The sequence below is a fragment of the Ursus maritimus genome, unplaced genomic scaffold (genome assembly GCF_017311325.1).
Source record: "Ursus maritimus isolate PB19 unplaced genomic scaffold, ASM1731132v1 scaffold_21, whole genome shotgun sequence".
Taxonomy (NCBI): domain Eukaryota; kingdom Metazoa; phylum Chordata; class Mammalia; order Carnivora; family Ursidae; genus Ursus; species Ursus maritimus.
In genome coordinates this window covers 32,693,283-32,721,224 of record NW_024424564.1, presented here as the reverse complement: position 1 = coordinate 32,721,224, position 27,942 = coordinate 32,693,283, and the positions used below count along the sequence as shown (strand labels likewise).

At 44.5% G+C, this 27,942-nt stretch overlaps 1 protein-coding gene across 1 annotated transcript; it reads left to right on the top strand.

The window, feature by feature from the left end:
• The first annotated feature begins 732 nt into the window (after positions 1-732).
• HAL (histidine ammonia-lyase) lies at positions 733-27,942 on the top strand. Its single transcript, XM_008687721.2, has 20 exons — positions 733-1,849; positions 2,431-2,491; positions 2,598-2,625; positions 2,956-3,030; positions 3,123-3,195; positions 3,299-3,365; positions 3,665-3,702; positions 4,311-4,436; positions 8,247-8,386; positions 10,082-10,129; positions 10,775-10,922; positions 11,899-11,994; positions 12,084-12,142; positions 13,041-13,121; positions 15,708-15,773; positions 15,851-16,016; positions 18,454-18,588; positions 22,391-22,499; positions 22,599-22,668; positions 25,756-27,942. Exons 1-20 carry the CDS (start codon positions 1,603-1,605, stop codon positions 25,894-25,896), a joined length of 1,974 nt encoding a protein of 657 aa, XP_008685943.1. The 5' UTR covers positions 733-1,602; the 3' UTR covers positions 25,897-27,942.

The window sequence follows — 27,942 nt, the reverse complement described above, 5'->3', positions numbered from 1 at the left end:
GACAGAAAGTGAGGAAGCTGGTGGGAAATGGAGGGACGGAGGAGCCAACCAGAGGTCAGGTCCAAGGGCAAAGATGACTGAAGGAAGAGGAGAACTGGAAGGCTAGAAAGTCATAGTCAGAAGGTAGAGTATTGGAATTGATTTCATAGGTGCATCAAATTCAGGCAGTGACAAATTCCAGAGCCCGGTCAGGATGTGGGTGACCGAAGTCCAAGTTTCAAGGCAGGGTAGCTCTTTCTTTGTACACTTCTCAGGAAGCTGTCAGGGAAAGAGAGATTCTGGGTGTTGGTGTTTTCTGTGAACAACTGTGTCCTATTTCCAACACAAGTCAGTGTTAGTGGAAACACACATCATGATCTTTCTGTTGCAATAATCAAATCTCTAGAAACTGGTTTATTACTAAAATGCTCCTTAGTTACAACATTTCTTTGATTCCTTTTTCATGCTTTTCAGAGTCCCTTAATCTACTGGTAATGAATTGGGTGCAGGGAGCAGTTAACCGTGTTGAAGATGCTTAACCAGATTAGGCATATCCATGTACCAAGATGAAAGAATATTTAGAAGGCAATATAGGTATACAGAGCATTCTAGTGCAAATAATAGTAATCACAAACACTTCCAGAATGTTCCCAATGCACCATGTGCTGCGCTAAGGGCTTTACATATGCAAACCACTTACTCTTTCCTAAAGTCCTTTGAAATAGGCGCTATCATTATCTCCAGCTTAGAGATGAAGAAACTGAGACCCCCAAGAAGTCAAATAACTTGCCCAGAGGTCACATAGCTAGTAAATGGCAGAGCCAGGATTGGATCCCAAGTAAATACTGCAAATACAGCAGTGAGACAGTTTGCCTCTTCCCTTTTGAAGAAGAAACAGAGGCTAATAACTTACTTGCTCAAAGCTAATAAATAGTGGAGCTGGAGTTCCAGCCACGGCTGTCTGAGCTCTTAACATCCAAGCCCTAAGCTCATTCATCCAGATGGTGACCTTTCCTGGTGGGAATGATCTCTGACTTTTGCAGTCTCCCTTTGTGGAGGACAGCTTTAGAAAACCTCAGCCGTGGCAGGGAGTAGTTGCTCAACACATGTTTGTGGAATAAACAAAAAAATGAAGATTACCACACTCCCTGGTGTCACAGTGGACCAGAAGGTGCATTTTACAGTTGAGTAATTCCAGATAAAAACAGGAACATGGTGTTTATAAGCTGCCTTCAGTGGAGGAGAACACAGAGGCCAGGGGAAGGAGAAATCGGGGACCCTGAGGAGAGGGCCCCAGGAAAGTACCAGCAGGCACTGGGACCCCCAGCATGGGAGACGCCAGGCCTTTGTGTGAGCGGGGTAGCACCGCGTGGCCTGCCTGCATCCCCCTCTCCTGCCCAGAGCTCAGCTGTGAAAAACCAAAGGAACACCCTGCAGCCCTCAATAAATATTTGTCCAATGTGTGGATGAGTAAAGGCAAGAGAGGGGGTGTGTTTTGGAAGTCCATCCCCACCCTCCCGGCCGACCACACCTTCGTAGTCACTCCCAGATAAAACTCTCCCGGCCTGGTAGCTGCCACGGACAGAGGAGCCGGTGTCGGGGTCCCCCTCGGGACGCGGAGCCATGCCCAGGTACACGGTGCACGTGCGCGGAGAATGGCTGGCCGTGCCCTGCCGGGACGCGCAGCTCACCGTCGGCTGGCTGGGCCGCGAAGCCGTCAGGAGGTACATCAAGAATAAGCCAGACAATGGTGGCTTCGCCTCAGTGGACGACGTGAGCTTCCTTGTGCGCCGGTGCAAGGGCCTGGGCCTGCTGGACCATGAGGACCCGCTGGAGGTGGCCCTGGAGGACAACGAGTTCGTGGAAGTGGGTGAGTGGCCGAGTCCACACATGCCCGGGAAGGAGGCTCGGCGGCCCCCGCCACCCCGGGGAAGGTGCGGCCAGCGGCGGAGGCTTCCCACCCCCACCCCCGCTACAGCAAGGCCACAGACCCAGAAACCAGCTGCCTTTCCTAGAGGCGTGCCCCTAGTAAGCCACAAAGGTTAGATTCGAACCCAAGACCGCCTGTCTGAATCCCTTTGCCGGTACAGCATGATTTTGAAGATCCTCCTGCCCTTCGAAAGCAACTGAGCGGACTGGAGGCCAGCGGAATAGAGGCCTAAGGGTTCCGATTGAAGATAAAATAAAGCTGGGGATGAGGGGTGGGGGAGGGGTTAGATCTTGAACTTCAGTTTAAACCGGAGCCTACAGCCGACACCTGCATCTCTGCCTTTGGCTTTCCTCCTTTGCAAAGATGCTAAGAGTACTTGAAACCTCGTGAGGTCGTTTTAAAGTAGCCATTTCTGTAGAAGTGAGAGGCAGTGGAAGAGCCCTTTCTTGGTGGACCAGCAATGCCAAATGCGGCTCTCCCTTGCGATCTGTAAAGGAGCCTCTCTGGTATTCTTGTTTCAGTTATAGAAGGTGATGCCATGTCTCCCGACTTCATCCCCTCACAACCAGAAGGAGTTTACCTGTATCCTTTCCTGCAGACTGTTTGGTCTGCTGTGGGGGCTACTCCTGCCAGGGACCGAGCTGGGGCTTTCTCACACTACCCAGGGTTTTCCTTTACCTGGCTTCAGATACAGCAAATACCGGGAGCCTGAAAAGGTAAGCTTCAAGCCAACACTTTTTTTTGTAAAGAAAATTAGGTCCCCCTCATTTCAGGAGGGGTAGGGCCAGCAGAATTTATGAGCAAACACTATCAGTCAGGACAGGGCTTTATTCTGCTATATGGAGTTCAGAAAAGGCATCATGCTCATTTCTAGCCTTCTCTACTCAGCCCTTGAGCAAGCTGTCTTTTTCACTAGCACATTAATGTTTCAGAGCAGGGATAAAATCTCTCAAGTGTCAAAATTCAATTCTGCTCAAGGCTTCCCTAGTCCCTTAGTCAAGCAGCCAAGCTGCTCAAGTTCACGAAGGTCCCCTTCTTTTGTGCAGTACATTGCCTTAGATGGCGACAGTCTGACCACAGAGGATCTGGTCAACTTGGGGAAAGGACGCTACAAAATAAAGGTACAGGGGAAGGTGGGGAAGGATGCCCTCTAACCTTTTTCACTGCATTTGGAAGTTTTCAGCATGCTCAGCTTTGACCAACATTTTCCTAGCTCACCCCAACTGCTGAAAAGAAGGTGCAAAAATCCAGGGAAGTCATAGATAGCATCGTGAAAGAAAAAACTGGTATCCTTTTCTCTTTGTGTCATACAATTCTTTTTATTGACTTTTTAAAAAATGGCCTGTATCTAATGGTACCATATCTGTTTCTGTTTTGTTTTTGTTCTAGTTGTTTATGGTATAACTACAGGTTTTGGGAAATTTGCCAGAACTGTAATTCCTGTCAATAAGCTAGAGTAAGTCTGATTCCCTGCTACCCCCCCTCACCCCATCAAATGCATATTCACATGCCACCTGTCCCCATCTTTGAGATTTCTTTCAACAAGAGAAATAATTAACATTTGCCCCAATTTTCAGATGAGGAGGCTAAGGCTCCTGTTGGCATTGAAAACACAGGCTTGCTGGTTTCTTCCAGCACATCACACTGCCTTATTCTGTCTCTCCCAAGATTCACTTGTTCTCCTCTTCATTTCCCCAGCTGAGGGGACACGTTCACTGCAAAGTATCTGAGAGGGGTTTTCCCTTTCTCTTCCAGAGAGCTCCAGGTCAACTTAGTACGTTCACATTCTTCAGGTAAATCATTTCCAACATTAAATGACTTCTAGATCTTGTTTGATTTAATGAATAACGTACAGCACAGTGTGAAGCATCCTGTAACAGCTGTGAACAGCTAGTGCATTCTAAAAACTAGTGCCAGTTCTGCTTCAGGAGGGAAGGGAAGTGAGAAAGCATCAGACAAGACCACCTTTCAGCTGAATCTCAGGAATGGGCCAAGTGGAAGGATGGAGTTGGGGTGGAGCGTGTTTACCGCCATGCCAACAGAGTGGTGCATTCAGGGACTGAAGTGAAGCCTGGGACTCAGGGAATGAGTTGATCAGGATGAGGTGAGATGGGGAAGTCAGTCAAGAATCCGGCTGGACGCTCTTGTAAGGGTGTTGGGGAAGATGGGGCTCACTGAAGCATTCTAGGAAAGAGAACTGAAAAGGCAAAACTGGGGCTTCCCATTTTTTTGGAAGATGGAACTTTAAGAAGCAGGACAATCAGGAAGGAGAGCAGTCCAACTATCTGAGTCAAGAAGAGAAAGATGGTAGGAGACTGGACTGAACTGGAGAAAGATTTGCTAGATGGAGGTAGAAAACACTTTGATTTTCTAAGAGAAAAACATCAATTCTGTTTTGCAGGTGTTGGGAAACCACTAATCCCTGAGAGATGTCGGATGCTCTTGGCTTTAAGGATCAATGTCTTAGCCAAAGGATACAGTGGCATTTCCCTGGAGACCCTCAAACAAGTTATTGAAGTATTTAATGGTAATACTGTGGGTCTCTGGGCTGACCCTCCATTGAGGCTGGGCCTGTACCACAGGGAGACTTGGTTGATGGCATAGTGAGGAACCAGCAGAGACAAGACGGCATAAAATAATGGAGATGAATGGAAATGGCCTTGACAAGGAGGAGGATAGCAGAGGGCTGAGGGTGGGTTTAGAGACACTTACTCCTGTATGCCTTCAACTCATTCTTCATCACCCTTCACTTAGTATTTGGCATCTTTAAGTCTGGAACAAACCCCTTAAGTCTGTCCCTGGGCTCAAAGCTGGAGAGAATTTTTAATTCAGTGATGCCCAGATGTGGTTAGAGAAGCTGCATCACATCATCTGGAAAACACAATGATTCCTGGATGTCCATCCCAAAGACCATTTCAGTAGTCCTGGTTAGTGCCTAGGAATCTGAAATCTTTATGCTCCCCAGATGGTGGGATAGCCAGACTTAAATAACTGAAATTTAACTTCTTGCAGAGATAGAACAGAAATGTAAAGAGATCAAAGACTTGCTTCTGGAGCAGGAAGCCATCTCATGCCAGGATACAATGCAGTTCAGTTTTTCAGAGCTTACTTCCAGGACAGAAAAATTCCAGCGTGGAGACAAGATTTGAAATGCTTGGGAGGCTACTATCCCTTCTCACAGATAAGGAGGAACATTAAAGATCAGTGCAGGCTTAGGAAACCTCTGGGTGCCTAGAGTTCTGAGAAGTCCCTAGGGTGAACTATGATCTGGAGGCTGGCCTGTGGATGGCACTGCTTTATCCTACCGATAAAGCATGATTTAGCAGTTGGAAAACACATTGCTATTAGGAGTCTGAGTCTACTTTAGAGAAAAGAGGACTTTTTTTTTTTTTTTGTAACTGAGAATTTCTTTCAAAACAGTACATATCTCCTTTTAAGTGGTGGTGAGGTAGCAGGCTGGGTGCCTAGGAATCTGGACAAAAAAAGAAAAAGAGGGGCACCTGGGTGGCTTAGTTAAGCGTCTGCCTTCGGCTCAGGGCGTGATCCCAGCATTCTGGGATCGAGCCCCGCATCACGCTCCTCCGCTGGGAGCCTGCTTCCTCCTCTCCCACTCCCCCTGCTTGTGTTCCCTCTCTCACTGGCTGTCTCCCTCTGTCAAATAAATAAATAAAATCTTAAAAAAAAAAAAAAAGAAAAGAAAAGAAAGAAAGAAAAAGAGACTATGTTGCCTATGCTTACCTCCTCAGAGAACCCCTGTGAATACTTTGGTGTGCCTTATCCTTCTAGAAAATTTTATATTACTTTTCTGATGTAAATATTCACATTTCCAAACATTGTCCAATAGTTTTGTTTTTTTCTCCAGTAGCTTTTAATGGCTACACGTACTCCGCCATATGGCAGTTTCGTAACTCCATGTGTAGGTCATTACTAACTTGTTCTTAGGAACAAGACTGTAATGAACAGCAGCTAGTTCCTGATCTTTAAGATAGATTGTTACAATTTCTAAAAATTTCTAGGTCTGATTAGGACATGCATAGTAAATGCAAAGAGGCAGAGGACCAAGGAGGAGGAAAAAGGAATAGATAATCTTTATGGGGATGTGTGTTTCAAATCACCTTTACAGCCTGACCTGGATTATTTTTCTACGTACAATGTTCCCCCAACCACCTTCACACAGCAAATCTGAGTATGTCCTGGTTAAAAATCTGTAATGCTTTCCATTGTCCTTAGGATAGAGTCTAAACTTAAAAAAAAAAAAAAAATTCCTATGCTGTATCTTTCATCCTCACGACTTATTCATCCCATAGGTGGAAGGCTGGACCCCTCCCACTCCCCTTCCCCCATTTTGCCCAGTGCCCCCAACTCTGTCAACCATCATCTTGTTCTCTCTGAGTCTGTTTCTGGGGGGTTTTTTGTTTTAGATTCCACATAGAAATGAAATCACCCGGTATTTATCTCTGACTTATTTTATTTAGCATAATACCCACTGAGTCCATCCATGTTGTCACACACGACAAGATCTCATTGCTTGTTATAGCTGAGTAATATTTCAGTGTGTGTGTGTGTGTGTGTGTGTGTGTGTGTACACACCACCTATTCCTTATCCATTCTTCTATCAATGGATGCTTGGGTTGCTTTCATATCTTGGCTCTTGTAAATAATGCTACGGTAAACATAGGGGTGGCATATATCTTTTCAAATTCGTGTTTTCATTTTCTTTGGACCCAGTAGTGGAATTACTGGATCATATGGTATTTCTATTTTTAATCCGAGACTCCATATTGTTTTCCACAGTGGCTGCACTAATGCGCCTTCCTGCCGACAGTGTACAAGGATTCCCTTTCTCCACTTCCTCACCAACACTCGCTTTTTCTTGAGTTTTTTATTTTAGCCATTCTGCCAGGTGTGAGGTGATAGCTCACTGTGGTTTTGATTTGCATGTCCCTGGTGATGAGTGACGGTGAGCATCTTTTCACTTGTCCATTGACCATCGCTATGTCTTCTTTGAAAAAATGTCTATTCAGGTCCTTTGCCCATTTTTTAACTGGATTTGGTTTTTCTGGTGTTGAGTTCTGTAAGTTCTTTATATATTTTGGATATTGACCCCTTATCAGACATATCATTTGCAAACATCTTCTCACATTCAGTAAGTTGTCTTTTCATTGTGTTGACAATTTCCTTCATTGTGGAAAACTATTGGTATAGTCCCAATAGCTTATTTTTACTTTTGCTTCCCTTGCCTGAGGATCTATATTTAGAAAAATGTTGCTAAAGCCAGTATCAGTAATTATTGCCTCTGTTTTCTTCTAGGAGTATTATGGGGTTTCAGGTCTCACATTTAGTTCCTTAGTCCATTTTGAGGTAATTTTTGTGTATGGTATGAGAAAGTGGTCTAGCCTTCCCAGCACCATTCAGTGACAAGACTACCTTCCCCATTGTATATTCTTATCTCCTTTGCCGCAGATTTGTTGACCATATAGGCATAGATTTCTAGGCTGTCTCTTCTGTTCCATTGATCTGTGTGTCTGTTTCTATGTCAGTATCATACTGTTTTTTTTTTTAAGATTTTAATTATTTATTGGACAGAGAGAGAGACAGCCAGTGAGAGAGGGAACACAAGCAGGGGGAGTGGGAGAGAAAGAAGCAGGCTCATAGCAGAAGAGCCTGATATGGGGCTCGATCCCGTAATGCCGGGATCACGCCCTGAGCCGAAGGCAGATGCTTAACCACTGTGCCACCCAGGCGCCCCCCAGTATCATACTGTTTTGATTACTACAGCTTTGTAGTGTATTTTGAATTCTGAGATTGTGATACCTCCAGCTTTGTTCTTTTTTCTCAAGGTTGCTATTTGGGGTTTTTTGTGGTTCCATACACACTTTAGGATTATTTGTTTTAGTTCTGTGAAAAATGCCATTGGTATTTTGATAGGGATTGCCTTGAACCTGTTGATTGCTTTGGGTAGTACGGACATTTTAACAATATTAATTCTTGTACTCCATGAGCACAAAATATAGCAATTTTTTGTGTTGGCTTCAATTTCTTTCATCAGTGTTTTATAGTTTTCAGAGTGCTGGTCTTTACAGTCTAACCTTAAAGTGGCTACAAGAAATAGGTTTTCCTACTGGGAAGGTGCCCCTTCCTGCCCAACCCCCTTATTCCCCTCTGCCATTTTTTAAATAGCAGCTCGGCCAGGTTCCTTAAGCATTAGCCGTGCTTGAGGAATTCTCTTTTCCCACGTATATGTCCCATAAGGTGACACTAGCTCCTACTGGGGGAGGTTGGTCTCACGGGCAAAATGAGGACAGCCAGAAGTGACTGGTGCCTCCTTCTCTCCCAGCCTCCTGCCTGCCCTACGTTCCAGAGAAAGGAACCGTTGGTGCCAGTGGAGACCTTGCTCCACTCTCTCATCTTGCTCTTGGGCTAATTGGAGAAGGGAAGATGTGGTCTCCAAAGAGTGGCTGGGCTGATGCTAAATACGTAAGACTTTAATAACAACTTCCGTCTGCAGTAATTTCCCTAGGCTGGACGCCAGCTGCATGTGCATGCTTGAGAGCACTGAATCCTCACCCAGTGAGGGTGCCACCGTTACCCCTGTTTTATAGATGAAAACTGAAGCTTACAAGTCACACTGGGTAAGGCTCTTCACTCCCATACTTTACCGTCAGGCTTCTGAACTTGGTGGTCATCTTGGTGAAAAGGTACAGTGGCCCATGTTAATCCCAGCAATTTATTCTGCAACTGAAACTCTTCCAGTATCTATCCAGGAGTCACATACTGGTGGGAATTTATTTCATTGCTGGTCTCACAGTGCGGAGCCACGAATCACAGCACTTCTTGCTGGTTCCATTCCCCCCCACCCCCCGCCCCGAGCTCCTACCCCATTGGCGAATCAGAAGGGCTTGTTTCTGATAAAGCTTTACTGTTTTCCTCATCCATCTCCAGATTCCATCAGAGCAGCCCAAAGAATTATGTGAAGTGTTATCTCAGGTCAATTGCTGTGAGGTCCCTCAGTGAAGAGGCAGAGGACCAAGGGGGAGGAAGAAGTTAAGAGAACAGATAATCCTTAGGGGGTAGAGGTTCCAGATCACCTTTGTTCCCTATAGCCTGATCTTTATTTCTCTGTGTACATGGTTTGCCCAGCGCCCTTCGCACAGCAAATTCCAGCATGTCCTGGCTAAAACCTGTAATGCTTCCCATTGTCCCTAGAATCAAGTCTAAACTTAGAGTGGTTTTAAGAGTCTTGTTGGTCGCATCCCTGCTCCTCGGTTCTGCAGGAGCTGGAGGTTCCTCACAGCTGGAATGTGCTGTGTCTGGGACAGAGGGACGGGCACATGCTTGTTCTTCTCCTCCCCACTCACTCCTGTCCCTCCCCCTGAGAAGTCCTCTGGGAAACTTCCCTCTCTGCTCCTCTGGTTCTTTTCCCTACCCTCCAAATGCCTTTTGCCACTCTGTTGTGCTCTCCTAGCATCTTACGTGCTCATTTTCCAGCAAACCCCACACACTTCCAACTTTCCAGAGCACTTAACATACTCTTACTCTGGAATTGCCGCTGAACCAGTCTGTCTCAATTTTCCGAGGCCAGACCCAGGACAACACCTGGAACAGTCTGGTGTGGAACAAATACTCCAACAAAGTTGTGAAATGGACGCAGTGAATGGTGTTGACTCTGTCTTCCTTCCTCCCCAGAGGGACCTTAGCATAGTGACTGTTTCCCTTCTTTTATTTCAGGGGAAGATAATTCCACCAGTGTTTAGATAAGTAGGATAAGGGTGGAGGACTTTTAAGGTCAAGCTCTGGAGGCAGAGACTTGTGGACAGTCAGGAACTCAGCCTCGGTACAGTAGAGGTGTCATATGTGCTCAGGAAGCAGCAGGAGAAAAACAGTCACTGAAGGTGGAAGCTGAATACAGAGGACCTCGAAACCAAAATTCAGGGTTATTTCTGTAGAAACTAAAGCCCCTGATTTAAGTATAAAAATTACGTGAAATAGAAGTGTGCTTTCAGACTAAAGAACAGAACTAGAGCATAGACCGGAGTAGATGGACAGAATCCATTCACGTAGGTCTAATCTTTTATAAGACAGATCTTTAGGCTTAAGGATATTTTATAGATTCCTTATGAAATTAAAAATTGATATTTGATACCCATTTTTATATTTTTAATCATTCTGCAGGTCCTGGAAGCTCATGGATTGAAGCCAGTTGTTTTGAAACCGAAAGAGGTAAAGAGATTCGAGGAAAATTTACTCATTTTAACAAGTCTTTATTTATAGACTATTTTCAGTCTTATTATCAGTCTCACTGGTTCCTTAAAATAAATGTGGCTTTCATGTTTGTAAAAAGTTTGTCAGTGAAGAAAGGATTCCTCCACAAGCATTCAAAAGATTCTTCATTCCACAGAGGCTTAGGGGTTCTCTTACCTAAGAACTTAAACTCCAAATCAGGATCTCTAAGGATCTCTAACAGATGCTGTTAAGTCAAGATCCCTCAGCATGCTCTCAACCAAGAGTCTTAGACCAGACATGTCTGCAGATGTCTTGTCCACAATCATGACCAGTTAAAGGAAAGCAGCATAATTAGGAGCCACAGATTTTATATGCAGTCTACACTGGAGGTTCATTGCTGCCTTGAGAATGGGTATACTTAACAGGTCTCCAGTTGCCAGGTTTATACTAACCATTTCGCATAGGATGGCACTTAATCCTCCAGTGCTTACTAAGCATTAGTGCCCTGCACTTTAGAAAACATACATAAATGTCACTCAGCTGACTGGTTAACTGTTCTCTTATGGAAGCAAAAGATGTGAAATCAGCTTATACGTGGGTTACAATAAATACAGCAAACGGCTTATCTCCTCCTTTCCAAAGGGCCTGGCGCTCATCAACGGGACACAGATGATCACCTCCCTGGGCTGTGAAGCCGTGGAGAGAGCCAGTGCTATTGCGCGCCAGGCGGACATCGTGGCGGCCTTGACCCTTGAGGTGCTGAAAGGCACCACCAAAGCCTTCGATACTGGTCAGCATGGCTCTTCCGCTGCGTTGCTATTCAGTCAGCCAGAGCTGGTTGGGTGAGCTGGTCCAGGTCTTTAGACAGGAGAGTGGGGAGGAGGGGTGGATGGTAGGGGAAAAAGAAAATACCCCCGTGCCTGTGGCATACGCAATATTGCTCCGGCTTCCTCTAAGTCATGCCACACTTGATCCTTGAAATGACCACATTTTACAGACAGATGCTGACTCTAGAGTTCATCCAGAATTCTGGATCACCCAGGGCTGACTCCCATCCAGCTGTGTGCTGTCTTAGGAATCTGTTCACAGGGTTTAGAATTAGAGTAGGATTAAAGTTGGTCCCCATTAGAAAATTGGGAGGGAAAAACTGTGGAGGGTGTAGGTTACCTGGAAAGTAGTGAATTTGAAAGACTCCCTACCATTATATGTAGTAGGACAGAAAAACTGTCTGAAAATGATTGAAAACTGTCAAAAAATTGGCCACTAAGGGGGCGCCTGGGTAGCACAGCGGTTAAGCGTCTGCCTTCGGCTCAGGGCGTGATCCCGGTGTTATGGGATCGAGCCCCACATCAGGCTCCTCCGCTATGAGCCTGCTTCTTCCTCTCCCACTCCCCCTGCTTGTGTTCCCTCTCTCGCTGGCTGTCTCTATCTCTGTCGAATAAATAAATAAAATCTTTTAAAAAAAATTGGCCACTAGGGAGCTCCCTTCCATTATCAGCCCAAATCTTTTTAGGGTAGGCCCAGGGTCTTGAGTTGAATTCCCAGTGGGCTCAACACTTCGTTTGTACTCGGATATTTAAAGTAGAAAAAAATATGGTCGATGAGGAAAATCTTGCTTTTGGAGTTAAGTTTCTAACTGTGAGTGCTGGTAAGAACCTCTGGGACTTCTGAGGGCTGTGTCAGCACCATTAATGGTCCTGAATCATTGATGGTAGTTCATTCTCATATAGGAATTACTCAGACTTCTTCTCCTTCATCAATTCTAGACATTCATGCAGTCCGCCCGCACCGTGGGCAAATTGAAGTGGCTTTTCGGTTTCGGTCGCTCTTGGACTCAGATCACCACCCATCTGAAATAGCAGGTCTGGGCGTGTTTATGTGAGTGAGCCTATCTGGTGTTGCGTTTTGTGTTAAAAATTGATCACGTGTCCCTCGCCATCCCCTTCCACAGAGAGTCACAGGTTCTGTGATCGCGTTCAGGATGCATACACCTTGCGCTGCTGTCCACAGGTAAACGGACAACAGATATCTTTCCTTTTTTCCAATTAAGGGGGGAAACAGAAAAAGAGGAAAGTGTTCAAAAGTCATGTAATGGTCAATTATAATCCAAATTTCTTTACTTCCTCTTTTAAAAATTATGCATCTCATACTTCCATTTGTCCAGTTATTGTAGAGTTTCTGTTCTCTATGATAAGCTGTTTGTTTCCTTTTGAATTGCTTTGCTCAATTCTCTTCTACAGAGACAACATGCTGTGTTGGTTTAGTGATGTAACTTTTAAAAATTCTTAGTAACAACGTCATCCTAACCAGTTAATGGAATAGTACTGGTTCTCCCTTCTAGATCCATAAGAACCAGCCTGACAGAGAGGGTCACAGGAAAGGCCAATCATAAGTCAAGTGCACATCATGATTGTACCTTACCTGCATTTAATAAGCAGATATAAACCATCACAAATAGATCCGTGAGGCTCAACTTTAGATAAAAAAACACGGAAGACCTGAGTTGGCAGGAGGCGTGAGGCAGTGCAGATGTTTCAGCTCGCTGGTGTATTAATTAATGGTGTCATCGCTGGCAATTAGTTGGATGAGAGATTAATATGCTTCTCAAGAGTGAAACAATATTTCATTTTGTGCCAGATTCTAGTCTAGAGTGTAATAAAGAGTCCTCCCTAGAGTAAATACTTCCATTTCCCTTGACTCAGCAAGTTCCATTCCAGCGAGTTGATTGAAGTATCCATGGGAAAGAATTGCTAAATTACCCTGTAACACAAATAAATCCCAGTTTAAAACTTGCTTCCTTGCCATTCTAATAACATCCTTGCTGTTCTAATACGAACATCAGACTCTGTGTGACAGACGCCGTTGTCTGTGTTTCCAACGCATTCACTCACTTGATCTTGTATTTTAGGTCCACGGTGTGGCGAATGACACGATAGCGTTTGTGAAGAACATCATTACCACAGAACTCAACAGCGCAACAGATAACCCTGTATCTTTTGACTGCTTACTAAACTGCATTGTCGAATTCCAGCCGGGAATTTCAGATCCGCTGAAGTGATCATCTTGTGTGACATCTCCGTTTCTCACTCCATTTCACAGACTAAGCACCTAAGCAGAGGTTAAGTGATTTTCTCTAGATCAGAGCTGGTAAGTGACAGAGGCAGGGCTGTGCACCTAATTTCCCTTCAGTGTCTAACATGTCGTGCTTTCCAAATGGACCCATAAAAGGCTGAAGGACATCTTTCCAGCACTGGCTGAGAGGGTTCTTGAAAATGTTTGCCCTAAAACCCAGTGCTGAGATTGCTGATAGAGGATGGTCACAGATGTGATTGTGGGGACCCCGGGTAGGTGGGCATTTATGCATTATTCCTGGTTCTAGTGACATTTTAAACAGAAGGCAACTTGTAAACACTTACCAAAATATTGCTCAAAGAGCTACAGCTTTCCTCGTCTCAAGTTTTTGTTTTCAACATGGACTTTACTCCAATCAGGGTTTCCAGATTTTACAAAGAATCGTAAGAATACTTCCATTTCTCAAAGATGGAGCCCTTCTTTCCTTCCTGGTGTGGGTTTCATAGAGCTATCTTATTTCTGCCTTGGAATGTTTTTTGGTTTCCCTCCAGATGGCGACGTGATCAGTCAGGAGTCACACTGGCAAAGTCTTCACAGAGATACTCAGCACTGCCTTTGAAGACCACCCAAGCCCTTAGGAATATATTTTTCCTATCCCACATCTACCTCAGTTCTTAACACTGGAGAAAGTGCTGAGTTCACAACCCTGGAGGCCATTCCTAGCTGAGGTTAGCAGACAGGTTTCACAGCAGCTGTGTAAGATTTCTCACAGGACCTTTCCAGTGTGGTTTCTCTGACAAGCTTACTTCAGGATGTGTGTTTCATGTCCTCAGTGTCAGGTTGTTTTACAGTTAGGTCAGACCCACACTAAATAATTCTCAACTCACTCACCTCAACACCGCTCCACCCCCCGTCCCCAAAATGGAGTAGAGCTTTCATGAAGTCAGTGTAAGTCTTGTCTCGTCTATCAGTTCTTGTAGAGGAGAGATATCCATTCTCCACTTACATAATTTAGACTTCTTTTTATTTAAGAGAGGAGAGAGACAGACAGAGTGTGTGTGAGAGAGAAAGAGCATGAGCGGTGAGGGGGCAGAGGGAGAGGAAGAAGCAGACTCCCCACCGAGCAGGGAGCCCCAACCGGGGGCTCAGTCCTGACCCTGAGATCATGACCTGAGCTAAAGGCAGGCGCTAAACTGACTAGGCCACACAGGCGCCCCCATAATTTAGACTTGAAAGGGTCTCTTATAGAGTAAAAACAAAGAATTACCATTAAATTAGTAGATATGGGAGAGGGATAATTCCTTACTAAATTCTTCTCCCACCACGTGCCCCAGCAAAAATTTCAGCCCGAAGTTATTCCCTTTCTCAATTAAAGATTCTTAATTATTGATGAATTTCCAATAAGGTAATATTTGGAAGTTCTCCCGCAATACTGGTTTTAATTGAAAGAATATTCTTCCCAATTTTTCTGTTGTAGAAATAGAGCATCTACTACACAGTTGCTAGAGGTTATGGGAGCTGAGCTCTAATTGCTATAATCTGATAGCCAACAAACAAATATGAACAACTGGAGAACAGCTGAACAAGCTTAAGTTCTAATAGGTGCAGAGATTACTTGCTATAAGGACTCAGAGAATGGAGAGAAGACTAGGGCCTGTGACTGGGCGTGGGTTTGTGGAGAAGAGCCAGCGCTGGGCCTAATAGGCTCATGGTTGTAAGTACAGAAAAGGGTAACTCCCAACTTGATGAAGTTATGTAATACATGCATCTCCAGCTCCTTGGAAGTCGGAACCTTTCTCGCACAGAGTGAATTCCTAGTTGATAGATAATAAATACTCTCTAGTCCAGTAGGTGTAGATCAGCTCTTTGGAATCTACAAGAAGGGTCTGTTACTGCCCTTGTCTGGGGGCCTGTTGGTTTAAGTGAAGTGCATGATAGAATGGAACGATCCTTGAAGGCATTAATACGCACTGAGCCTAAGTTGCTCCTACTTAGATGGGTTTGCAACAGCCTATTGGCCACCATTTGCTATGGATGCTGCTGCAGGATCACTGAGTAGAGAGTTTGAAAATCTTCCCAGAATTGATTGTTCCAGACAATTTGGTGGTTGCTCATCAGCAAAGGCTTCCATTCAGCAAACTCTTCTACCAAGCTCAACCTCACACTGCCCCCTGAAGAAACAGAACTGGTGTCCTGGTCGCTGTTCTTAGTTTCAGATGTAAACTTTTTGAGGGAAAGTACTAACCACTAGATTACGATAGCTATGGTGCTTGAGAATCTCTAATTTCAGAAAAAAACCCAAACGCATTTCATGTTCCATGCTTCCTTGGCCCCCAGTTAGGTGTACATGATCCATCTTTAAGGTTTTGGGTATTTGTCTTGTTTTGTTTTCGTGTTCCTTTATGTCAACAACTGCTTACTTATAGAAAGACTCTCCTTCCCTCCACCTGTATTTGTACAAGGGCTATGAGTGTTAAAAATTAGCCTTAACCTGTTTTGCAAGATGGTTTTTGCCAGCAGGGGAGAGACTATTTCTGGAGGAAACTTCCATGGTGAATACCCAGCCAAAGTAAGCTTTTTAGAATTGCTCCTGACCCTGAAAGCATATTCCAATTTAAGCCAACTGAATTGAGACACTCTTCCTAGGCCCTAGACTATTTGGCCATTGGAGTCCATGAACTTGCTGCGATTAGTGAAAGAAGAATTGAAAGGCTCTGTAACCCCTCCCTCAGCGAGCTGCCTCCCTTCCTGGTGGCTGAAGGTGGTCTGAACTCTGGGTTCATGATTGCACATTGCACCGCAGCAGCGCTCGGTAAGAAAACAGCCCAAGAATACTGCCCGTTCCCCAGAACACAAGCCTGTGCATTTCTTCTGAAAGTGTCCAATTTTGTCCTTGAATGAGATCTTTTTCCCCACCTCATTTGCATTCTACCTGTCTTGATAGAAATGCGGAAGGGGACTCTAACATTTTTTAGAAAAAAAAAAAAACTAAATAAAACTTAAAGCGACAGAGACATAATAATACGCTAATGAGTTTGTAAATGATGAGGTTTCCACAATTTCTCTGTAGGAAGCAATTTGATAGCACATAGGAGCTTCATCATTGTAGCTTTTTCCCTAATCTCAACTTGAGGACTATCAGAAGGAAGAAGACAAAGACATCTACAATAATGGTGAGACTTGAACTGACCTGAATGATTAAGCTTTGGGTACATTCCATTAGCTACCCCAACCACTAAGAACATAGAGATGATTACAATATGCAAACATGCTTCTACGAAGATGCTGTCCATGAAAACCGAGCTTCAGTGTAGCTGATTTCTGACTCAAAACTGTGAGTAACACATCAGAACAGGGTCTGGTACAAAGGACATGCTAAGGACTCCATTTCTATGTGCTCGCTTAATGGTCACAACAATACCACGAGGCGTGTACTGTTATTACCTCCATTGTACAGATGAATACCCGAAGGTCTGAGAAGCTAGGTGGCTCACCCAACACCGGACAACTAGTAAGCAGAATTGAATTCAAACCCAGGCATGTTTGTCCTCAAATCTGTACTCTTGCTTCAATTAATGTGGATCTCATTTAAAATCAGTCCTTAACCCTAAAATATGGTTGGCAAATTTTACAAATAGAAATGCAGGATGTTAAATTTGAGTTATTTAGGACATACTTGTACTAAAAAAATATACTTTTTTCCTGAAATTTCAAGTTAACTGAGCATTCTGTATTTTTTCAGGCAAACCTACCCAACAGGCAGGAGGGCATGTGCTTAATTAGGAGCATAGACTCAGTCCAGATTCCGACTCTGCCATTTATCAGGAGTGTGATATGGAGCCAGTTTCTTAATCCTCTTACCCTCAGTTTACTCCTCTGTAAAATGGGGGTGATAAATTTATCTAATGGGGATAATTGGAGGATTAAATGAATTAATGCATATAAAGCCTTAGAACTGTGCCTCGCCATGTTGTAAGCACTAAATAAATATTAGTTGCTATTAAAACTACTAACCCCTTCCTCACTGAAGCCTCATACAAAAACTCAACACAACCCAAAGGAATCTCTGAATTCATTGTGTCCTCTATCCAGTATCTTCTAACTCCTTGCTTACCTCCTTATTAAAATACTGCTTTGAGGGGTAACGACTTCTCACGCTAACATAGGGAGGTCGTGGTAACTGATCTAGAAAACGTTAGGGACTTTGGAAAGCTTCATTTGATGCTTTTGGCTTTCCCTAAACTGCCTATTGAAGTTGTTCAGCTTGCTTTCGTTATAATAAAACGGGTAATTTTCTTTTTCGGGGACATGTAACTTTCTTTCGGAACGAGCCTCACCACAGACTATGTATCCATATAAGCAGGTTTAGGGTCCCAGGACCTGGGACTTGCAGTGTTTGTAACCTGGAAAGTTCTGTGTGGACCAGGACAAGCCGACCACCTGGTCTACAATGCTAGATTATCTCAGGATCCCTTATAGCGTAGAGAACAATTGAAGCCTCACCCAGCCACTCTCGGGAGCAAAACTCTAGGGGAGAAATCTCTCCCGTGGCTTCTGGAGTCAGGGAGGAGTTCTGGAATCTAGGTCTTCCATACTTAATGTGTTGTCCTCGAGCCAAGAATCCAGCCATCCCCAGAGAATTTGTTAGAACAGTATAATCTCAGGCCCCACTCGAAACTCGACATTTGCATATTGACAAGATGGAGTGACTCATATGCACAATAAAGTTTGATCGAGGCCATCTCTAGAATTTCCTCCACCTCCCTAAGATATGTCCAGCAGTCTTGGAGCCCTTGCTTACACCCAGGCACTTCTGTCATCACTGGACCATCTAAGCTATGAAATCTCCTTGCTCAAGATCTGTGGGCCCGGTCTCCATCCCCAAATACCACCCTGAATTCTAATACCTCCTCTGGTGACACAATTCCATTGTTCTCGAGCACTTGGAAAAGTCCATCATGTCTTTTTTCCCTAGTCTCCCTGGCATGCTAAACGCTTCCAGTGTTTTCGACTGGCCTTTGTAATAGGGTTCCTATCTGGTCTTACCTCAAAACTCACTATTCCCTCCTTTTCAATTTGATATAAACCCAACCTGCTTCCTTTTCCCAAAATAATTTTGGACCATCTGGCACTTCGATAACAGCCAAGAGCTCCTGGAGAGAATACTCCACGCTATTGAGCACATCGGGAAGCCAACATGGCAATTTCTCCCGTTAGCAGCATGCTTACCTTGCACCGGCCTCTTGCAGTTTCTGAGAACAAGGCTCTGTGCCACCCCTCGTCTGTGGACTCTCTCTCCACCAGCGCTGCCACGGAGGACCACGTCTCCATGGGAGGATGGGCAGCAAGGAAGGCCCTTCGGGTCATCGAGCATGTGGAACAAGGTAAACCCAGCCAGGCTGGGACGGCGAGCCTCCCTGATAAACGACTACCGCTGTGACCCCTGCCAGCAGCAGTGGCGTCACCTGGAACTTGTTAGAAGGGCAGGTTCTTAGGTCTGGCCCCAGCCCGGCTAAATCAGAAACTAGGGAAGAAAGCAGAATGACCTGGGTTTAACAAGCCTTCCAGGTGATTCTGAAGCTTGCTGAAAATTAAGAACCATACCTGCTGTCTAAGCAGGTTCACTGGTTGGCTTAATTTTTTAAACAATTGAAAACATTCAAAAGCGGAGAAATTAGTACCATGAACCCTCCTGTACTCTGACTCACCACACATTTGCCTCATTTTTGCCTTGACTTTTCTCAAGTTATTTTCACACAAATCCCATCACATTATTTTCTTCCTGCATACTTTATCCCTTAAATGTGAATGCTTTTTTATCCACCACGATGCCGTTAGCATATCCAACAAAAATCAGCAGTAAGGCTTGCTAGCGGCGTTGAGCGCGTACTATTTCCCAACCATCTCAATGCCCGCATAGTGGGTTTGTTCAAATCTGGACTCAAGGCCCGCAGTTTACATTTGGCAAAGTCGTTTTTTTTTTTTAAGATTTTATTTATTTATGCGACAGAGAGACAGCCAGCGAGAGAGGGAACACAGCAGGGGAGTGGGAGAGGAAGAAGCAGGCTCCTAGCGGAGGAGCCTGATGTGGGGCTCGATCCCATAACGCCAGGATCACGCCCTGAGCTGAAGGCAGACGTTTAACGACTGCGCTACCCAGGCGCCCCACATTTGGCAAAGTTTTGTTTCTTTTCATCTAGAACAGTTCCCTCTCCCTTTTTTTTCTTCTTGCCATTGACTAATTAAAAAAACAAACAAACAGGTCAACCCTCTGTTAGAGACTGACATTCTGGATTTACCTGTTAGCCTCCTTGTGGTGTTAGTTTTAACACGTTATCTGCATGTTAGCTCTGTCGCCTGCATTTCTGTGGAACACTTAACAAGCTTCAGATCCACATCTTTCAGTAGTTTCTAGGGTGGAGCTGTGTTAGGCCAGCCTCTCCCTGCCTTCTTAATTACTGCTTGCTTTGTTTTTTTAAAGACAAATTGCCCTCCTTTAGGCATTGTTAACTAAGCTACTAAGTTTTTGCCACTGTATCACAAGCCGTTGATGACAAAAGAATATCACTACAGTAATTCCCCCTTATGGAGGGCCGGGGAGGGGGTGGGAATGTTCCAAGAGCCCCAGTGGATGCCTGACACCGACGGTAGTACCAAGCCCTATGTAGACAATGTTTTTTCCTGTACATACATACCTATGATACAGTTTAATTTATAAATCAGGCACAGTAAGACGGTAAGAGATTAACAAAAATAATCAAATAGAGCAATTATAACAATATATTGAAATATAAGTTATATGAATGTGCACTCTCTCAAAATACATTAGCATACTTTACTCACCCTTCTTGTGACCATGTGGGACGACAGAGTGCCTGCCGGGCGAGTGAAGTGAGGGGAACGATGCCGCCATTGTGACGTAGTGTTAGGCTCCTCCCGACTCTGAGGAGGCTCACCTGCTTCCAGGCCGTGGTTGACTGTGGGCAACCAAAACAGCAGAAGGCAAACAGCAGATAAAGATTAAGGTATTTTAAAATAAACGTGGGGGAATTAAGTGCTCTTATTCTTGAGATATAATTTACATACCATACAATCTCCCATTTAAATTGTATACTTCAGTTGTCATTAGTATATTCCCAGAGTTGTGCAATCACTACCACAAATCAATTTTAGAACCTTTTCATCCCCAAAAGAAACCTTGTACCCTTTGCCTACCACTCTCCCATTCTCCCTACCCCACCCTGCCCCAGGCTTAGGCACCCATTGGTGTACTTTCTCTCTCTATGGATTTGCCTATTCTGGACATTTCATATAAACGTCATACAATATATGGTCTTTTGTAACTGGCTTCTTCCAGGCAGCATACTGTGCTCACCGTTCGTCCATGCTGTAGCATGTGTCCATGTGTCCGCATTTCATTCCTGTTTTATGGCCACATAACGTTCCATCGTATGGCTGTGCCGCACTTTGTTTATCCATTCAACGGGCGAGGGATGTTTGGGCTTTGTCCACCTTTTGGCTAATATGAACACTGCTGCTATGGACATTTGTGTACAAGTTTTTGTGCAGACATACATTTTCATCTCTCTAGAGTGGAATTGCTGGGTCATATGGTAACTTACATCCATCTTTTTGATGAACTGCCAGACCGTGTTCCAAAGTGGCTGCACCACGTTCTTACCAGCAGTGTTTGAGAGTTCTGATTTTTCCACATCCTCACCAACACTTATTATTAGTATCTGCCTACCATGGTGTATTCCTAATGTCCTAATGTTTGCTTGGCCAAAAGCTTAAGGAGTCACCCTTGTCGGTTCTCAGATCTTCTATCCAGTTCATCAGCAAATCAGCCTTACCATCAAAAGACACCAAATCAAGGCTCCATCATCTCCTTTTGACTGGTCTCCTTGTTTTCACTAGTCCTTCTCCAGTCACCACATACGATAACCAGGTTGAGGTTCTTAAAATGTAATTTTGACCACACCATGTTCCTGCTGAAAATTTGGCAGTTACTTCCTAGTGCTCAAAACAATATCCAGCCCCCTTCTGGTAGCCTGCAAGAATCATGTGTGATCTGGCTTCTGGCTCTCACTGACACCTCTCTCCTTTCTATTCTCTACCCTGGAACCACAGTGTTATTCTTGTTCCTGCCCAGGACACATCGCTACCTCAGCTCCTGTGTCCTTGCTGGCCCTGCTGTCTGCAAAACTGTTCTTCTAGGACTTCACGCGGTTCACTTCTTCACTCCATCTTTGTAGCTCTGCAGATCTCATCTCAGATGTCTTCCCTGTCCACCCCAGCTCAATTTCTGGAAGTTTCCAATTCCTTAAGCATAAAGTGAGAGGACTGCACTAAAAGATGTGAAGTTTCTCCCAGGTCCAAAATGAATTCTATTTCTTCATCTCCTCCCACGGTGACCTGTCTGTACTCACCAGAGTTTGGAGTGTGCATCATAAATTTTCAGATAAGAAGTCAAATGTTTTTAATACTCTATTTCAGTTGATCCCTTAAATGGTTTGATCAACTTGAAGCTTCTAAATTATCTTCTTGGCAAATAGTGGAATCTAAATGTAGGNAAATTTAGAATTCAGTATTCAAAGTTGATAATAAGGTATGGTACATCTAAAAAGAGTTCTTAACTGGGAAAAAAAGTATAAAGACTGTTTTATCAAGAAACCTAAAGTTGGCAAGATACCAATTTCTACAATTTCAGTTTTAGTGGGCTTGGGAGCCTTTGAGTTTGAAGGCTTGAAGTGAACATTATAGAATTATCCAGAGCAACAAAAGACTGATTTGCTCATTCACTGGCTCCTTCAGTCCTTTGATGAAAGTCTATGTACCAGGTATTACAGGCCAAAGGGAAACAGCAAGACTAAAAACAAATGGACATTTACACCAGGGTAGAAATGGGACACAGATGTCATCCATCTTGATCAGATGAAGTAAGGAGGAGAGAATTAAGACATTTACCTGGATAGCACTTCCCTTCTCAACATTAAGGATACAGCCAAGGGGGTAGAAAAGCAAACTTTAAATGGTAACCAAATACCAAGGCAGCTTCATTCTACCAATAGACAGAGAACCAACCATCTCTTGGTCGGTGAGAGCTGGCCATCAACTTCCACGTGAGTGATATCCCCCCAGCATGAAGTCAGCTTTAAACAGCTGTACCCTCCACCTTTCTTGTAGTGCTGGCCATCGAGCTTCTTGCTGCCTGCCAGGGTATAGAGTTTCTACGCCCCCTGAGAACAACCACTCCTCTGGAGAAGGTCTATGACCTGGTGCGCTCTGTTGTAAGGTAAGGTCCAGCAGGCCCCTGGATGTGACGTCATTTCAGAACTGTGAACCCTGGCAGCAGTTAATGTTTGGCTGATGGTTTGATGTGCTTTCTCTGTAGGCCCTGGATAAAAGATCGCTTCATGGCTCCCGACATTGAGGCTGCACACAGGCTGCTTGTAGAGCAGAAGGCAAGTTGACCACTTGGCTTATTTCTTAGTTTTGGAAAAGCAAAAGTTTTATTTTGGAAAAACTATGGAAAAGCAAAGTGGGAGTGGGGACTGAAGAAATATTGTCTTATTCTTTTGTTTCCTGTCTATTCCTTGGAAATGAACAAAAAGGAACTCAACTTCCAAGGCAACTAAAAAGCTATTTGATAAACTCTTCAGTGTCCTATGTTACGTCCAAACATTGACTATCTAGTGATTAGAAACTGAAATGACTGTGAATGGAATTTGGGGCAGGTATTCATGAGGAGAAAATGAGATGGAAGGTTCATTGATTCCCTTCACCAAGAATATTCTCTTTTGTTCAAAAGTGCTTTCTCTTTCTGTGATGCTATCACCACCACCTCCAACTGGTCCAATGACTAAACAGACCTGAAGACAAAACAAAATCCCAGGGTTTTACTTCAAAGGTCTGTGGGTCTGTCTAGCGCTGTGGTGTGTCCTGGCCCATCACCCTGGGTGAGATACGGGTTCCCTTACTTATTTCCTCTGGCTTCAGTGAGTATAAATTTATCCAACAGGGACAGATGCCTCATAGGCTGACTTATTTTTTAAATATATTTTTTAAAGTTCTTTGAGCCTTTTGTTGTAATTTGTGGGTATCATGTTCTCTAGAATTTCTTGATTTCCCCTGGAACCATTGCTCTGCTCTTGGGGAATGACTTTGCCCTTTGATAGTCACACCTCTCATTTCTAAGTTGTGCCCTACACCCTGTGAGGGGAGACCCCCTCGAGTGCTGCCAACTTTGGTGCTCGTAGAGAGGCGTGGGAGAGGTAGCCTTTTTTATTAATTAAAATATACCTGACAGATAACATTATATTTGTTTCAGGAGTACAACAGAATGATTTGTTATCTGTGTATTGTGCAAAACGATCACCACAGTAAGCCTGGTTACCATCTGTCACTGTGCATAGTTACACTTTCTTTCTTCTTGTGTTGAGAACTTTTAAGATCTGCACTCTTAGTAACTTCCAAATATCCAATACAGTCTTATTAACTCTGGCCACCCTGTTGCATATTCTATCCCCAGGACTTATTTATTTTAAAACTGGAGGTTTGTACCTTTTGAGCCCCTTTACCCATATCCCTCACCCTCTCCCCCCACCTCTGGCGGCCATGGGTCTGTTCTCTGAGCTCTGTTGCTGCTGCTACCATCTAAATTCCACATATCATACAGATCGTACAGTATCTGTCTTTCTCTGACTCATTTCACTCAGCATACTGCCCTCACAGTCCATTCAGGTTGTCAGAAATGCCAAGAGTTCCTTCTTTTTTATGGCTGAATAACACACACACACACACACACACACACACACACACACACACCCGCATTGTCTTTATCCATTCATCTGTTACTGAAACCCAAATTCGGCTGCCCATCCCTTGAAAGGCCAATATTGAAGAGATGAGTTTTGATGGGAAAGGAATATGAGCTCTATTCGGGAGTCCAGCCACCTGGGGAGAAGGCAGACTCTTGTCCCAAAGCCCATTCCCAGGTTTCTGCTTGGCCCAGGGATATTTAAAGGGCTTTAATCAGTGAAGGGAGCACAGTGGTCTGTGACATTTCTCGCCTGCATGCGGACTTGATGATGTCAGCTACAGAGTTATCTTGGTGCTTGGCGGTTGTGCAAGAAGTTCTAGTTTTTTGGTGTCCAGGGGTGGGGGTCAGTTGAGCAAGGAGGTCTGGTCCCTTGGTACCCAGAGGCGGCACAAGAGTGTTCTGTTCTTTCGGCAGAGGAGGGCAAGAGCTACAGACGCGCAAAGGGAGGGTCAGGAAAGTCATTTACGTGTGTGACCTTAAAATAGAAAAACATTTTGATCAAGTTTGCTGGGCTAGTCAGAAAGCCAAGACGGCTTCCAGCAGCCTTGCTGGCCTCTGTGGCCTGGGAAAGTTCTAGTCCTTCATTGCCCCAAGGCCAGAGGTCTGCAAATCTCAAAGAAAGTCAGTTAATACTGTTCCAGATCAAGGACCTTACGTCAGCAAGCAAGAAGTGTGTTACCTTGACTCAAGTTAACTCCTAAGCCCGGCCGGAGCACCGCTGTGCGGCCGTTGGTGGACACGTAGGTGGCGGCCCCTGTCCTGGCTGTTTGTAAATAACGCTGCAGTGACCCTGGAGGTGCAGGGATCTTTCCGAGGAAGTTAGCCGTTGCAAGGATACATGTTCTAAGGTAATACAAAAGAATAGGAGATGCTCCTTGGTGGTTAGCCCCAAGCTGATTACAAAGCAGCTGTAAATCAAAAACAGGACCTTAGCTTGAGAAAACGTGAGGCTTGAAAGAGATTAGGCTGCTGGATGGAGCTACAGAGTAAACAAGGATCCAAAGTGCTGCGTCTCAAACTGTCCTGTGAATCTCTTGGGCGTCTGGGTCCAGGGGATGCCGGTGCTGCTGGCCCACAGCTCGCACTGGGAGCAGCAAGAGCGTAAGGAATAGAGCACCTGCCTGGCTCAGCTGGTTAAGCCGCTGCCTTCGGCTAGGGTCATGATCCCTGGAGCCCTGGAATCGAGTCCCGCATCAGGCTCCCTGCTCAGTGGGGAGGCTGCTTCTCCCTCTGCCCCTCCCCCCAGCTCATGTGCTCCCTCTCTCTCTCTCTCTCCTGCAAAAATAAGTAAATAAAATTTTAAAAAATTTTAAAAAGAGTGTAAGGAGTAGAGCACATGTGCCGTGGAGATCCAGCAAACGAGGAAATCCACTGCCCCGTTCAAAGCTTGTTTTAGAAAACACACATTCATACCCTTGAGCAACTTTCCTTAATTCTGTCCACATTGAATTGTCCAGGTTTTGCTGATGTGTTGGCTTGTTTTGCTTCCGAAGAGTAAGCAGCTGAAAACCTCCCGGGTAACTTTAGAAAGGTTTTGGACTTTGTATTTTAAAAGCTGTGAATGCAATCAAAGACTAATTGACACAGATCGTGTGTCAAATGGCTTATAATGAAAGCAAGCCAACAGCTGCGACGCGCTTGGTCGGCTCTAGACGTTTTGATCAGATGAAGCTGATGGTTAGCATGTGAGAACAATGTCAACATTCTGACTCTGTTTTATCCTTCTCAGGTTTGGGAGGTAGCTGCACCATATATCGAAAAATACAGAATGGAACATATTCCAGAATCCAGACCTGTTTCTCCAACAGCATTTTCACTGGAATTTCTACATAAGAAATCCATCAAAATCCCAGAGTCCGGGGATCTTTAATCTTTGTCATAGAGGAGCAGATCGGAGGGTGCTTGGTTGAACAGCAAGCAGTCTTACGCTGAAGAAGAGACCTGAGGACTTTCCTAAGTAGATCAATTGTTCAGTTCTTCTAACACCTCCTTTCTTAGGCTGGGACAGCATTATAGTCGCTCGCTCTAGCACTGTGTTCTTGTTGACCTGGTTTGAGACACAGAAGCTGGTTTCAGATTATAGGAGTTTTCTTTCTTCCTTAACAATATCAGCAGGCCACTTAACATTATTTGAACTCAAATTTTGAAGCAGATTGATGATATTCTTTTCCATTAGACTTTAAAACATTAGACTTTTATGAACCTCTTTTTCTTCTTCTTCTTTTTTTTTTTATGATTTGACAAGCTCTCCACTAGATAACTTAGGCTGATTGAATTATACCACAATATGATGGATGTTCCTTATGACGCCTTGATCAACAACTTATTTTAAAGTCATAATTTGTCCTGAAGCTTCTTTCTTCTATTAATTGCATCATAATATAGTCAATAGGTCAACAAGAGGTTTTGTGTAAAGGCTTGCTATTGGAGTGGCCCTTATGGATATTTATCAAGTATCACTATTCATCTAAAAAAAAAATCTCAGATGCTTAAGCTGGAGTTGGAGGTTAGTATTATTACCTTCTTACTATGTGTTAGTACTTTATTCACAGTCCTATAACAACCCTGCTTTAAGAAGCCTCCTGTCCCACAAAGAAGGAATCTTATATTCAAAGGCAACCAACCCCTTCTCTATAATGGTAATCATTAAAAGGAGGAACAATTGACAGAGGTCGACGGGGCCCTGGGATGTGTTTCCCAGTCTGTTTTTTTCCTCAAAAAAAGACAAAGGACTGGGAAGCTGGCAAGGCTTAAGTATAATCATCTGGATGAAAGATAGGTCAGATGACCTCTTGGCTTCCCAAGGTGAAGCTCTGTGACTTAGCACCTACGTGTGCGAAGGCATGCAAGGCACTCCAGGTGCAGGAGCCTGGGACCAGGGCTCTCACAACTACAGTAGGCCAAGGAAAGAACAAACACACTTGCCAGCCTGCCTACCCGATTCCAGCCTAAAATGGGCCCCACGGTATATTTCACAGTAGGGTGTCACTCTTTAGATGGCACCCTGTCCCCAGGAAAAGGTGGAGACTGAAGTGAAAGTGCTGCCTACAGCAGTTTGGCAGCTGGGAATCTGCTGAGGAGCCCGTTTGCTGAAAGGCGGCTCTGGGTGCTGTCCTTTGTAAAATGTCAACAGGCACGAATGAGTTTTCTTCGTGCTTAGCCACGAACCCCAGTCAAACCAGTAAACCCAGCGGTCTAATGGCTGCTCTTCACTCCAGTCTGGGGAGTGCTGGATCCCCACAGGCCGCTGTGGTCTTCCAGGGCACTTTGCAATTGAGTCTTTGAGACAGCTCTGTGAACAATGGATTATCACATGCTTCAAGGGAACGTCAAGGTAAACGTGGAATAAACTACGTCTCAGTTGTCTTATGTTGTCACAATATTCTTATAATTCTTTGATTTTCATAACGAAGTTTAGCGCCTCTTTAGGGAAAGGCTTTCTAGCTGCAGTTAATCAAGTTTCGGAAAGGTTTAGTCAATGAGTGTTAGCGCACCGCCATGTGTCTTTAGGGAGTGTGGTTGATTCGGTGGCCTTTCTCTTTCCCACGGAGTAGCAGCAAGGATTCGAGGCATCACGGTTTCCTCCCAGCAGGCTCACCTGGGCTTCTTCCCCTGCTGTCTCAGGGCAGCCAGAGGGCAAGCCCCAAAGCATTAGGGCTACAATGCCACCCTTGCTAATGTCCTGTTGGCCAAAGCAAGTCACCCTCTCCAGCCCAAGTCAGTCTGGGAGAGTAATACTCGATGGCATTAGCATGTGACTTGCGGTCCATTACTGTAACGATCTACCACGTACATAAAATCAAACATACAACCTGAAAAAATCAAGACACCTTTCATTACTACTTTAAATTTGAGTCTCATCTTTGTATCTGGTCACTGGATTATTATCGTTTTATTAAACCTTCTCATTATCTCA

Coding starts and splice junctions, on each gene's coding strand:
- HAL (XM_008687721.2), top strand. CDS start 1,603: ATGCCCAGGTACACGGTGCACGTGCGCGGAGAATGGCTGGCCGTGCCC. Junction 3,031..3,122: donor AAGGACGCTACAAAATAAAG/GTACAGGGGAAG, acceptor ACATTTTCCTAG/CTCACCCCAACTGCTGAAAA. Junction 13,122..15,707: donor ACAGCGCAACAGATAACCCT/GTATCTTTTGAC, acceptor CTGTTTTGCAAG/ATGGTTTTTGCCAGCAGGGG.